This window comes from Aristolochia californica, unplaced genomic scaffold (assembly GCF_029961685.1).
Source record: "Aristolochia californica isolate CCGP_79_NKW_82.1479 unplaced genomic scaffold, dmAriCali1.0.hap1 SCAF_7, whole genome shotgun sequence".
In the NCBI taxonomy this organism is placed as follows: Eukaryota; Viridiplantae; Streptophyta; class Magnoliopsida; order Piperales; family Aristolochiaceae; genus Aristolochia; species Aristolochia californica.
The window spans coordinates 4,084,557-4,095,931 of NW_027182268.1; the positions used below are offsets into that span (position 1 = coordinate 4,084,557).

At 39.0% G+C, this 11,375-nt stretch overlaps 2 protein-coding genes across 4 annotated transcripts; both read right to left on the minus strand.

The window, feature by feature from the left end:
* Positions 1-2,306: 2,306 nt before the first annotated feature.
* Positions 2,307-7,046, minus strand: LOC137937532 (cold-regulated protein 27). 2 transcript variants are annotated; one of them, XM_068782597.1, is made up of 5 exons: positions 6,864-7,046; positions 5,891-6,100; positions 5,541-5,796; positions 3,050-3,129; positions 2,307-2,912 (listed from the first exon to the last, which is right to left on the minus strand). In XM_068782597.1, the coding sequence occupies exons 1-5, from the start codon at positions 6,972-6,974 to the stop codon at positions 2,871-2,873; spliced, it is 699 nt and encodes a 232-aa protein (XP_068638698.1). In that variant the 5' UTR covers positions 6,975-7,046; the 3' UTR covers positions 2,307-2,870. The 2 variants fall into 2 exon arrangements, with proteins under 2 accessions (XP_068638698.1, XP_068638697.1); XM_068782596.1 differs by having other exon boundaries at positions 3,011-3,129.
* Positions 7,047-8,308: 1,262 nt separating this feature from the next.
* LOC137936289 (abscisic acid 8'-hydroxylase CYP707A1-like) lies at positions 8,309-11,141 on the minus strand. 2 transcript variants are annotated; one of them, XM_068780872.1, is made up of 9 exons: positions 10,868-11,136; positions 10,435-10,756; positions 10,109-10,258; positions 9,762-10,010; positions 9,523-9,612; positions 9,330-9,408; positions 9,127-9,233; positions 8,898-9,016; positions 8,309-8,676 (listed from the first exon to the last, which is right to left on the minus strand). In XM_068780872.1, exons 1-9 carry the CDS (start codon positions 11,068-11,070, stop codon positions 8,571-8,573), a joined length of 1,425 nt encoding a protein of 474 aa, XP_068636973.1. In that variant the 5' UTR covers positions 11,071-11,136; the 3' UTR covers positions 8,309-8,570. The 2 variants fall into 2 exon arrangements, with proteins under 2 accessions (XP_068636973.1, XP_068636974.1); XM_068780873.1 differs by lacking the exon at positions 9,330-9,408 and having other exon boundaries at positions 9,127-9,147; positions 10,868-11,141.
* Between the last annotated feature and the right edge of the window lie 234 nt (positions 11,142-11,375).

An 11,375-nucleotide genomic window follows, 5' to 3' on the forward strand; every position in this document is an offset into this window, starting at 1 on the left:
TTTGAATACTCTATTTGTTGACGAAAGTCAGAAGAGGGTAAACCAGGAGTGATCGTCACTAGTCGACTGTTTCTTTCATCACCAAGAAATCAGGACTAATAACGAACGACAAGAGCATTAAAGACCAGGACAAATTCTTCAGTTTGGTTACATTGCGTGCCTAACTGGGTGAGACTTCTACGGTTCTAGAGCTGAGATCACCAGCTTTGAATGTCTGTGAAAACGAACCATCTCTCTCTTCTTCCCAGAGCTTAAGACCTGCAGATGTTGACTGAATTGTAACTGAGAAAATTTGAATACGTTGGGATCAGAGAATGAAGAGTTATGTTTCCCTCGTCATTTCTTGAAGTAGAGGAAGGTTCAGTCTCTGGAAATTCCCTTGTAGTTGTTATCAGTATTTGTCTGCAACTTTAAAATTTGGTTCTTCCTCATTTACGAAGAAGCAGAAGAAGAGGATTTGATGCATCTGAATGCATTAAAACTACGTAACGAGTTCTTTTAAAATATCACTTAAACCCCCACGAAACTATTGAGCTGAAGTCTGCCCCCCCAAGTCTTACACAATCACAGACTTTCACGTGGAATTGAGACCCACAGTGTTAATGAAAGCTTAGACAGTTTCAGCCATTGAAACTGTCTCTTTTGATGTTACTTGGAACTTGACATTTGGATTAGCATTCTACCAACTAAGTAGGGTATTGAATTGAAAGCTTTGACCCCAACAACTTCTGAAAGGTACAAAATAGAGCAAGACAGCCATATAAGTAAATTAGTTTAGTCATGGGATCATTTATGTAAGGGCCATGGGCAAGGCCAGTTCAATGTCTAAATCAAGTTTTCTTTTATTAATATAAGGGTGTGTTTGCACCAATTGGAAACTGTAGAAAAATAAAACTTATTTGAGACTTTTTCCCCTATGTTGCAGGTTAGGATATTCCAATATAAAATGCTGAATAAAATATATCGAAAAGAGATATATTAGTGAAAATTAGTGAAAAAATAGGAGAAAGTAAAAAGTTCTTAAATTTTTATCTGTCATTATGTTTTCTTAAATTGATAGTAATTAAACCCTGTCATTAGGGGTGCATCGAGCCGAGCCTAAAATTGGAATATGAATATTTTGAACTCAAGCTCAACCTCGAGCTAAAATTGGAATCGAGTTTAGGCCCAAAAAATTTAACTGAGTTTGAAGCCAAGCTCGAGTTGGGTTTGAGCTCCAACCTATATTTAAAACTTAAAAAATAAAAATAAAATAAAAATAATATTATGATGACCTTGGTACCATTGAACTTCAAGGTATCATAGAGGAGTCCAAGACTATAGAGCATACTAATGTATAATTACCAGCTTAATAGACCAATAAGAAAGAGCGAACACCTCTAACTATAGTGTTTATTCCAACCCAAAAGGGTTGAACGAATGATCATCTTTGAAGTTTGAGGTCTATCAACTAACTAAAGAGGGAATTGATAAAAGCAATTAGTGTAAAAAGTATTTTTGTAACAAAATTAAATTAATGAATCGACTCACTAACTAACAAACCTAACTTGGAAAATCTCTAACTTGGCTTGTTATACTTAACGAGCCTTATTTTAAGTTTGAGCTCGTGCCAAGATCAAACAAAAACTGAAGTGAGCCGAGTTTTTTTACAAGCCGGTTTGTCTCGATGCTACCCCTACCGGCTACGATCAAGGCATTGCCTCCTTCAACAAATCCCTTCAAACCCAACTAAAAAGTTCCACTTCTTTTCCGCTCACTCCATAAATGCTTCCGAGATTAAAATTTCTAAAAAGAGAGCTAAAAATCAAACCCACCAAATTAAAAGAGCCCCAAGTCAGGAACGAGAAGCCCAATTGGAATTTGGGTTCGTCTCACTGGAAACCAGGAGACGAGAACGAAGGCCGACAGCTACGTAAGAAGAGTGCAGAATGTTGGACCTCTGAGACATACTGAATAGAATTGAAATGGAAGAGTCATGAGTAGTATCCAGAGGGAGTATTTATAACTGAAAAAGGTGGTATATCCAGAGACGACCTATGTATATATGGAGGGCCTTAAATCCTAAACCCTAAACCCTAATCAACCGCTAGTGATCCACCCACTCCCCACACAAATGGAACCCACCACTTCGATTCATCGATTACATTGACTGAAGTAACTCAAAGTGGCTTTTGTCTCCGAATCTATAAGAACACCAAAGATAAACTACAAGTAATAACTACAATTTATGCAAAGATGACAAAGAGAAATTAAACCTCTCCTGCATATTTATGACCTTCCACTAGAAGCAGCTGGAAAGTTTCAAATCACTCAGAACCATCACCTAGCCATGGGTTTGTTGTGTAAGGGTCAAATCAATGTACAAGAAACCACAATAAAAGAAAATGAATCAAAGAAATCCCATCTGAGACAATGCTTCATACTGTAATTGATTGACAACAATTCACTCTCTAAAATGCCAAAAACTGTATTCCAACATAGAGAGAGAAAGAGAGAGAGAGAGAGAGAGAGAGAGAGAGAGAGAGAGAGAACTATTAGAATGATACAATTGACTCCTTTTGGTGATGCATATAACCAGATGGCTTGTTGGTCAGCGAAAATGTACCTGCCAAGAACACGCACCATGTCTCCTGCAAGCTCGTTGGTCAGCTGCTTTGGCTTTCACAAACCATCATGGCCAAAAATTTCCGTGTTACCAACTACGAATCTCACATCTTCTTCTTGAAAATACGTTATATCACAATCAGAAAAGGACTTGTCTCTGGGACTTCTTCAATTTGCTTTAACCACTCGATTGCCAATTTGAAAAGACACGGATACTGGACAGAATTGCATTTGTATCATTTGATTGCACTCATTTACAGCTTGCATCAATCTTTCTCAGGAGCTTTTGAGTTCCCAAAAGGAACAACCTGAAAGCGGAACAGGAGAAATCAATATGAGATCTTCCTCCATGTACTTTACAGGTTGTAGCAAACGTCAGTTGACAATAGAAATCAATATGTATTACTTGATCATTGCTGGAAAAGTTAGCAGTGGTAGTCCTCACCCTTTCCTTCTTACTTTTGCTTTGATCTTGGTCTTCTTCACAGCAACAATTTTCATCCGCAAAGTTCTGATCCGACACCTCTGTAGAAATCCACACAGGTCAAGTGGGTTTAGCTGCAAGTGAGCTATAATTTGATATGAGATAAGCACTAACATTTTCATTTTTCATATGTGTGTATATGTTTGTTTTTTCAATTTCAGATCCTTATTGTAACTTTAAAAAATCACAATGACAGGTACGAAATAATTAATTCAACCAATAATTAATTTCCATGACTGTGGACTCAATTGAGAAGTTTGGTTTGATTTGAAGAACATATTATGCTCTAGTAACTGAATCAGCACAATCCACAAGCTCAGTAATGTTTGGGTTGATGATTCAACCCTATCCCGTACCTGATTGAAGATCATAGGAAGCATTGCTCCTTCATCGGGTGGTAAGTTTTTTGGTGCAGTGGCCAACAGATTGTTTTAAAAAAAGATTATGTGACAATGTAAGTTATTGATTAGACTAGAGCTTTTGATTGCCATGCCTTTCCCAGCCATGTCCAGAAAAGTTTAATTAAGAACTGGGCAAAATGCACATCCCTTCCCTAAGTGGTGGTTAGTCATCTACAAATTATAAGTTTGTAATTTGAAAAAATAACTGAAAAAAAATGATTCAACCATGGGCAAACAAATCTCTCTAGCATATTTAAGGCATCATGATGACTACAGTAACATGTTGACTTTGCTCGCTGGAGAAGTCTTTGTTTAATATCCATAATGCACCTTCAACGAATATGAAATACAACTTCCCCTTATCCAGGAAGAACGGTGAAGTAAAGATATATTCAATGCTCACAAAAAATGGCCTGTTCTAAGTTCAACTTAGTATGCCAGCATTGCCTAGTTCCAGTAAATTGCACTGGACCATCATTGTCTACTCCCTTTCATGATGAATGAATGAAATCGCAGAGAACAGAGAACCACAAAATATATATATATATATATTACATACTATATTCTCTTCCACACAAGCTTTATTAAAAAAACAGAGGAAGGAAGAAAACTCAGGCTTAAGAGTCAAAGGCCAGTTACTTGGTGCAAAATGCTAATTGCAGAATATTTAGTGTCAAGTCAAATATTATTTGTCTCCACAACTTATCAAATAAATAATTGGGTCAATATGAACAGATTTTAGATACTGCTGACTGACAGGTCTCTAGAAAAGAGATTCAGTACAGTGGCTAATAATATATATAGGGATTATTAAAGTAAGGGGAGAGCTTTATTTTCTTTACAAGTGGTATACAGCACCAAATCTCCTCCTGCTCAGGTGTGGATACCACCACGCCTTCTGAAATGGACTGAAGCAATACTCTCTCTACAATACAAACATAAAGCGTTTGTAGAGACAGTAAGCCCCACCTCCTTGTGCCCACTCAAGCATAACTTGCTTTTAAATTTGTGTTTGATTGCTACTCTTGTCTTTCTTCATGTTGTAGCTCTGAAGTTCGTACTTCATAATTTGCTTAGCTAATACTTGACCACTTGAGTGTGAACAAGCTCATCTAAAACACAACAGTATGAATAATTGAAACAGTCAGATGATAGTAGGAAGCAAGGACTGCCAATCAGAAAACAAGGACTGTCTCCTAACTGCATGTCAACAAAATATTTAGTTAACAGTAGCAAAAAGGGGTTATCTATTGATCACATATCTCACTCCTCAAGTTTGGAAACTTCTCAAGTGTTTGAAGCCCATCACATCAACTTTGGGCAAATATACGGCAGTCATCTTTTATTTATTTGAAGTTAGAGCAATTATTTTCTCCAGCAGTTTCAAGAGAAATGCTAAAAGATATTGGGGTTCGGCGTTTGGATGTTGGCATCCATCATTTATAGATGCTTCGTATGTCAGAATGAAACAAAACATGATGAGTTAAGCAATTCTTATGAGAAAAAAATAGAATAAAAATCATTTTCTCATCTTCCTCTAGAATGGTCCTTTTATCACAGAAATCTTTCTGTCATTGGCTTATGTCTCAATGTCCTAGAATCCTCTTAATGTCCTTTGTGTTATTGGCTGCAAAATAAACCTCCAATTAATTTCAGTGACTACTTTACAACTATTTTCAACCTGGATATCAGTCCATCTCTATTTTGGTTGTGTCAAATTATATTTTTATTTTAACTGTAATAAATTTTTATAGAGTGTAAAACGTTTATAGCATCAAGCTATATTGATAGACCGAACTATATAAGCGGAAATTTCTACATGCACTTGAAAAAATTAATATGTAGCTAGAAAATTTTAAAACCTAATTATGAAGTGCCTGGTAATTGTGGATACGTTTTTCAGTTTTTCCCCAAACAAACTCATCAACAGATATCACATTTAATATGAAAACACAAACCTTACAATTCATTGTCAAAATTTATGATATTAACAATCAAGAAGACAGTAAAGAGAGTCAAAATGATAAGAAAATTAGAAAGTGTTAGCTTACCAGTATCTTTGCTGACAAAGTTTAGATCATAATTTTTTGAGGCCAGCGTTGAACATTTTGGGATTTTCTGCTTTTTAACCAGCCACCTATTCTCTTGAAGATGTGGCAGTGCCTCTTCAGGCACTGTGGTACTGGAAGGTGGCCTGAAGTGTTGGACCCATGGGTTTGCCAATAGACTTCCATTTCTAGCATCACGTTGACTACAATCCTTTTCAAAATTGAGTTTCTCCCAGCAACCACTTCGAAGAACCTTAAACTGGCAGAGGGCATGGGAATAACACATTTATATAAAAATTGAACGAAAAGACAAAGATATGTAGGCTAAACGAACATTAGGTATGATGTCAGACCTGACCAGAAGAGAGAGACCTTTTGGAACTTGACTGGGAACAGGTAGGACCTTTTGGCTCTTTTCCTCTAGGATACCGACCAAGCGACTCCATCGAACCATACTCATGGTTGTATAGTTGATTGACAAAAGATGCTTCAATGAAATTGAGATACAAACTATGTTTCTCATCTGTCCATTCTGAGCACGCGGACTCTGCAATTGGATGCTCCTGATAGGAAAATTTTCCGTTGTCAAAATTATAATACATTTTAGCTGAATTAAAACAGAAAGGAACAGAAAAAATTCAAACAAACAAAGGAATCAATTCACAAGACGTCAACCGAGTAATTAATCTTAGAGAAATAACTGTTTACTGACTCTGGTTCTTACGTGATTGAAAGGAAACTCGCCAAAAAAATCTAAGCATCAGATCAAAGGAAAAATCGAAAAGTTATCCTTTACGTTGAACAGAAATTTCCAATTAAAAAAATATATTTAAAACAGGGAGAAAATAGACACCAGGATTCGCTTAAGATCTTGAAAAATACCCGAAACCTAACACCACCCAGAAGACAACGTTATATTTCCTAAATATAGAGATAAACCACCGATTTAAACGAATGCACGGCAAAGCTCTCTCAGAAAGAAGCATTCCTTTTCAATTTCAATCAGTAATACCCAGAAGAAAAAAAAGAAAAAAACAAATCTGAACCATCAGTATCCGGCAAACTCTTATTAAATTTAACCAGCAGAAGAACAGAAAAACAACATATTATAGTTCTCTAGTAACTAAGCGAAAAGATATTCAAATAAGGAACGAAAGATTACAACAAGAATCAACAATGGATCCACAAAAATGACAAACTTGGAGCCAAAAGTAGACCAAATCACAATATTATTAAGCTCAGGGAGAGAAAATCATGAAACAAAGTTCAATCCATTTACCTCTACGCAATACATTAGAAATAAAAGAGAATACGTCCGAGAATTACCACTCCTGCGTTCTCTTTGGGTCCGAAAACATCCTTAGCATTATCGTCCGTAAGAACAGACATCTCTGCTCCAGAACTCATCCGATTCACCGCTCCCGAACCGTCACTCATTTCAAACGAAAGAATTCAGTACCACGAAACTCTCAAATCTCATTCGCCGAAGAGAGAGGAATATTCTCCGACTTCCTGCGTTCTTTTTCGGGGAAGAGAGGAGGGAATGGAAAAAGAGTGAAAAAGAGCAGAAGATGTGGGGCGTGTGGGGTCGGCCAGTGCCCACGTGGTATACTTTTACACATGTCAACACCGTCAGAGAGAGGACACGTCAGAGCGGCAGATAATATCTAAGCCACACTGCCTCATCCCAGGCCAGATATTTTGTAAGGAGAGAAAATATCTCAACAAAAAGTGAGGCCACGTGGCGGCTTCGATATGGTCGGTGGGCTTGATGTGTGACCCGCAAGGCGGCCCAGACGGGTGCGACACTAGCCCGTGCCCGGCGGGCAGAGCTGTCGGACCGGAAATCAGGATTCCCGAGAGACTGCCCCGGGACGGGGGAACTAAACCGGATCTGGATGTATCGTGAACAACTTTCAATTAAGGTACAGTTTTAATATTAAAATTAATTATTTCCAATGCATAATTATTATAGAAGAAAAGAACAACAAAATAAAATTTTAAATAATAAATAATAATATTAGATGAGTAGTAAGTGACTTGTCCGGTTCTCCATACTGGAAACAGGAGCGAAAACAAACCACGGTCCATGATCGGTTCAAGAGAGGAATAGAATTTGGGTCAACAATCGCATCCATTTTATTATGATTTGGTCCTCCTTTCTTTCATTATTACCAACAAATTATTATAACCCTGTTGAGGATTTTTAAATACAAAATCAAATCCGGTGGGCCCATTTCATTATGCGCAGTGTTAGTCTTAATAGAAATTTAATTGGACCTGCCAGCACTCTAAGTGGATGGGCCTGAAGCTGAGATTTTTTTTCCCTATATTAATTGGGCAATAATTCGGTTTCTATCGGTTGCTATATATAGTATGTAACGCGATAAGACACCGATACGTATCAGCTAACTTGGATGCCCTAATTGCCACACTTAGGTGGTGGGCCCCCATGATAGACACCAATTGTCGTCTACTTCCCTTATTTGGATAACCACCCACCAGAAAAGCCCACCAAATTCCCCTTCCTTCCACTTTCCTCTTCGCCCTTCACACCTTTACAGGGTGCCTGCCAGCCCACAGGCATCAGACCCACTTCCACCAATGACTGCCAGGCAGGTGTCCTGCCCCCCGCATCAGCCAATTATTACACAAAACGTGGCAGTTCGGTATGAGAGTCTGATGTCAGCAAATGATTTGTGGGGCCCACGGCATCTGATGTTATTATTTCCAATTTTGACCAAAATAATGCAAAATGGAGGGAATTAGATAATTCATTAGATCAGATTCAGATCATTTCTCACTGATTATAAAAGGTGAGAAGAAATTACAATTTGAGAGAGAGAGAGAGAGAGAGAGGAAGAAGAAACACTTTTTTAAAAGGCGGCTTAAATGGTAAATAGAGATAACAATAGAGCAAATCAATGAGACAGGAAGATTTGCTGTTGATTCTTTCATCTTCTCCCCTCTTTGCTTTGCGTTGATTTGGTTGCAGTTAGATGAGGAAGTTTAATGGAGGAATGACAGATGTCCTCATGTGCTCTCTGGTTTTTGCTTCCAAAACTTTGCAGGGAGGCCACCCATGGGGACCGGAAATGGGCCATACTGAATCCCACTTTCAGATCCTTCCACTTCCCACCTGCGCACATAAATTAAGAGCTTCAGTGCCAATCAGCTCAACAGTTCCGAGATCCTCTCTCCATACCTACTCAGATTCTGCTTCTCACACTCTCTCTCTCTGTTCCTTTTTTCTCTTCTAATTCTCTCTGGGTTGATTGTTAGAAAGAAAACGTTTGTTACCCAGTTTCTGCTCTTGTGATTGAAGAAGAGAAGAAAACTGATGAATTATTCTCTGATTACCTGAACTTGGTGACCAGATGGTGGATCAAGATGAGACTTTCCAGCTTGGCAAGCTCGTTGCCTGGGCATGCATGAACTCCATTGCCAAAGGGCATCAAAGTGTTGGGTTTTGGAGGGACCTGATACGAATGATTAGGAAACGAATTTATCAGCTCCGTGGAGAAGATGATCGGAAAGGGAACAGTAAAACTGAAAAAGTGGAAGCCATGAAAAAGATCAACTGTCATACCTCGAACCTGGAAGGGTCAAACTTGTGAGGATCGGGAAAGAATTCTGGGTTGTGATGAATGTTCCTGAACAAGGGCATCACCTTCCAACCTTTGGGAATTAGATATCCTGCATCAACAGCAGTTTCCGCACAACGGAGATTCACTTTTAGAAAAGGAACTCACCAACCAGAACATATCCATTTGATTCAAATGATCTGCTCACCTTTGTACTCGACATCAGCAACCGCCTCTCTGAATGTGAATGAGATGATGCTTGACATCCTTAAGCTTTCCTGAATGACCTGAAAATCCTTGCAGCTTTCAGATTTCTTCTTCTTCTTTTTTTCTTTTTAACCCATGGAAAAAAAAGATGAAAAGGAAACAGCCATGGATGTGACATGAATGTACAGTTCTACCTTGTGAGTGAGTGGCATATTTCTTGTTTGGGCCCATGTCAATGGTCGCTTTCCTCCATCATTTGCTTCATGAATTGCTCTTTGTTCGACCTGAAAGGAAAAAATATTCTCCTTAAGTTGAAGATTCTGTTATGGTTAGTTAAATGCTAGTAAGTGAATGAAATTGATAGATAAAGCAATATTTTCAGGCTCTCGTCTTCTCCTTCTTCTTCTTCATTTTCTCGTTTTTATTCCCTTACCCTCACAGCTTGAAGCAGCTTCGGATCATCATGGAGATACTTAACAATCCACGTCATGACACTAGCGGTGGTATCCTGTGCTGCGAAGAGAACGCCGATGATGTTGTCGGCGATCTGATCGTCTCTCAGGAGTTTTCCCTTCTCGTCTTTCGAATTCATCAGACAACCCAGTAAATCCTTCTCGGTCAATCCCGCTTCCCTCCTTTCTCTGACAATTTCGCTCAGGATCTTGCTGAGTCTCTTTCTTGCCTTGTGAGGAAGTTGCAGAAGGAAGAAAAGAATCAGCAGAGAAGCGTAAGTCGGACGCAGGAAATCGAGGATGACGATGGGATAGAGCCTTTGCTTACCAGAACGGCGTTGTTGTACAGCGTCCCTGGTATATTTGTAGGAAATGAATTGTAGCCTTTGTCCACTATGCAATAGTTCTTCTTCAGTTCTTCTTTGTACCTTAGGCTCAGTTGACCGAAAATAGCGAGAATTCCCACATCAAATGAGTACTGCAAGGAGAAAACGCAGATTAAAGCGTTGAAACCTCTTAATCTTTTCAAAAATAATTTAAAAAAACAGGAAGATAATGGGACTCGGAGACCGAGACAAATCACAAAAAGTAAAGAGAACCCCGATTACAGAATCTCTGCATGAGATAAAAAGAGAAGAAACAAAAGCAACCAACCTTCTTCATTTCATGAAAGGTGTTAACTTCCCGGCTTCCATTCCACGAGTCGAGAAGAGCGACAGCCAAGGTGTCAATGTCCAGGACGAGATTTTTAATGGCTTCCGGCATCAGCGAGCCTTGTACGAGCTTCCTCAGGCGCATGTGGTAATCCCCTTGATGGAAAAATAGAGCAGAAGGTCCAATCATTTGTTCTTTGCTTTTAGGATATGTAGGCTTAAAGAGATGCGCCTGGTTAACCAAGACGAACTTCGCTGCTTCAGGGCTCGCCAGCATGACACAAGGACATCCCAGCAAATGGGTCTTGAAAATCTCTCCATACCTACAATTCCAGTCACATTAAAGTTCAGTTCATGTACAGGAGGAAAAAAAAATCTATACGGAAAGATAGAAAGACGAAAATTAAAAAGGAAAAAACGATTTCTCAAGGAACCTTTTCTGCTTTCTGGCAAAGAAGTCGTTTGGGTTCTGCGAGTAGAATTGATGGGTCTCTCCTATGTAAGGCCATCCCATTGAACCAGGTGGCAGTTTTGCTCCTCCAAGAGATAATTTCCACTTCTGACTCCCCACCCACAAATACGAAATCACAGTGCAAAGAAACAAGAAAAAGTAGAACAACAAAGAGACTATCTCCATCTTTCGGGGAAAAAAAAGAAATGAAGATGGAAGAAGAAAGACGCTTGTTTCGTGAAGTTTCTCCCTAATGCAATCCGTATACGGCGAGGGCAGTGACAGCAGTGGGTGATGATCAGAATCAGAGAACCCGGTGTCTTGTCTTGTGGGTTTCGAGAGGGAGGCCTGGGGGGGTTTATATAGATCTTCAGAACCTCACGAGACGAGAGATACCGAATAGACCCATCTCATGCTTGTTCTACGCTACGCCAACGCGTTGACCAACATAACTATATATTTACCCCCCTCGTAAATTCTTTCAAATCACA

What these genes read in the sequence shown, in the direction of transcription:
- LOC137937532 (XM_068782596.1), bottom strand. Translation starts at nt 6,974, where the DNA reads ATGAGTGACGGTTCGGGAGCGGTGAATCGGATGAGTTCTGGAGCAGAG. An exon ending in CTTTGTCAGCAAAGATACTG is followed by an intron (nt 3,130 to 5,540) that starts GTAAGCTAACAC and finishes GGATTTCTACAG; the next exon opens with AGGTGTCGGATCAGAACTTT. An exon ending in ACTTTTCCAGCAATGATCAA is followed by an intron (nt 2,913 to 3,010) that starts GTAATACATATT and finishes TTCCGCTTTCAG; the next exon opens with GTTGTTCCTTTTGGGAACTC.
- LOC137936289 (XM_068780872.1), bottom strand. Translation starts at nt 11,070, where the DNA reads ATGGAGATAGTCTCTTTGTTGTTCTACTTTTTCTTGTTTCTTTGCACT. An exon ending in CCTTTCATGAAATGAAGAAG is followed by an intron (nt 10,259 to 10,434) that starts GTTGGTTGCTTT and finishes TTCTCCTTGCAG; the next exon opens with TACTCATTTGATGTGGGAAT. An exon ending in TGTACAACAACGCCGTTCTG is followed by an intron (nt 10,011 to 10,108) that starts GTAAGCAAAGGC and finishes CTTCCTCACAAG; the next exon opens with GCAAGAAAGAGACTCAGCAA.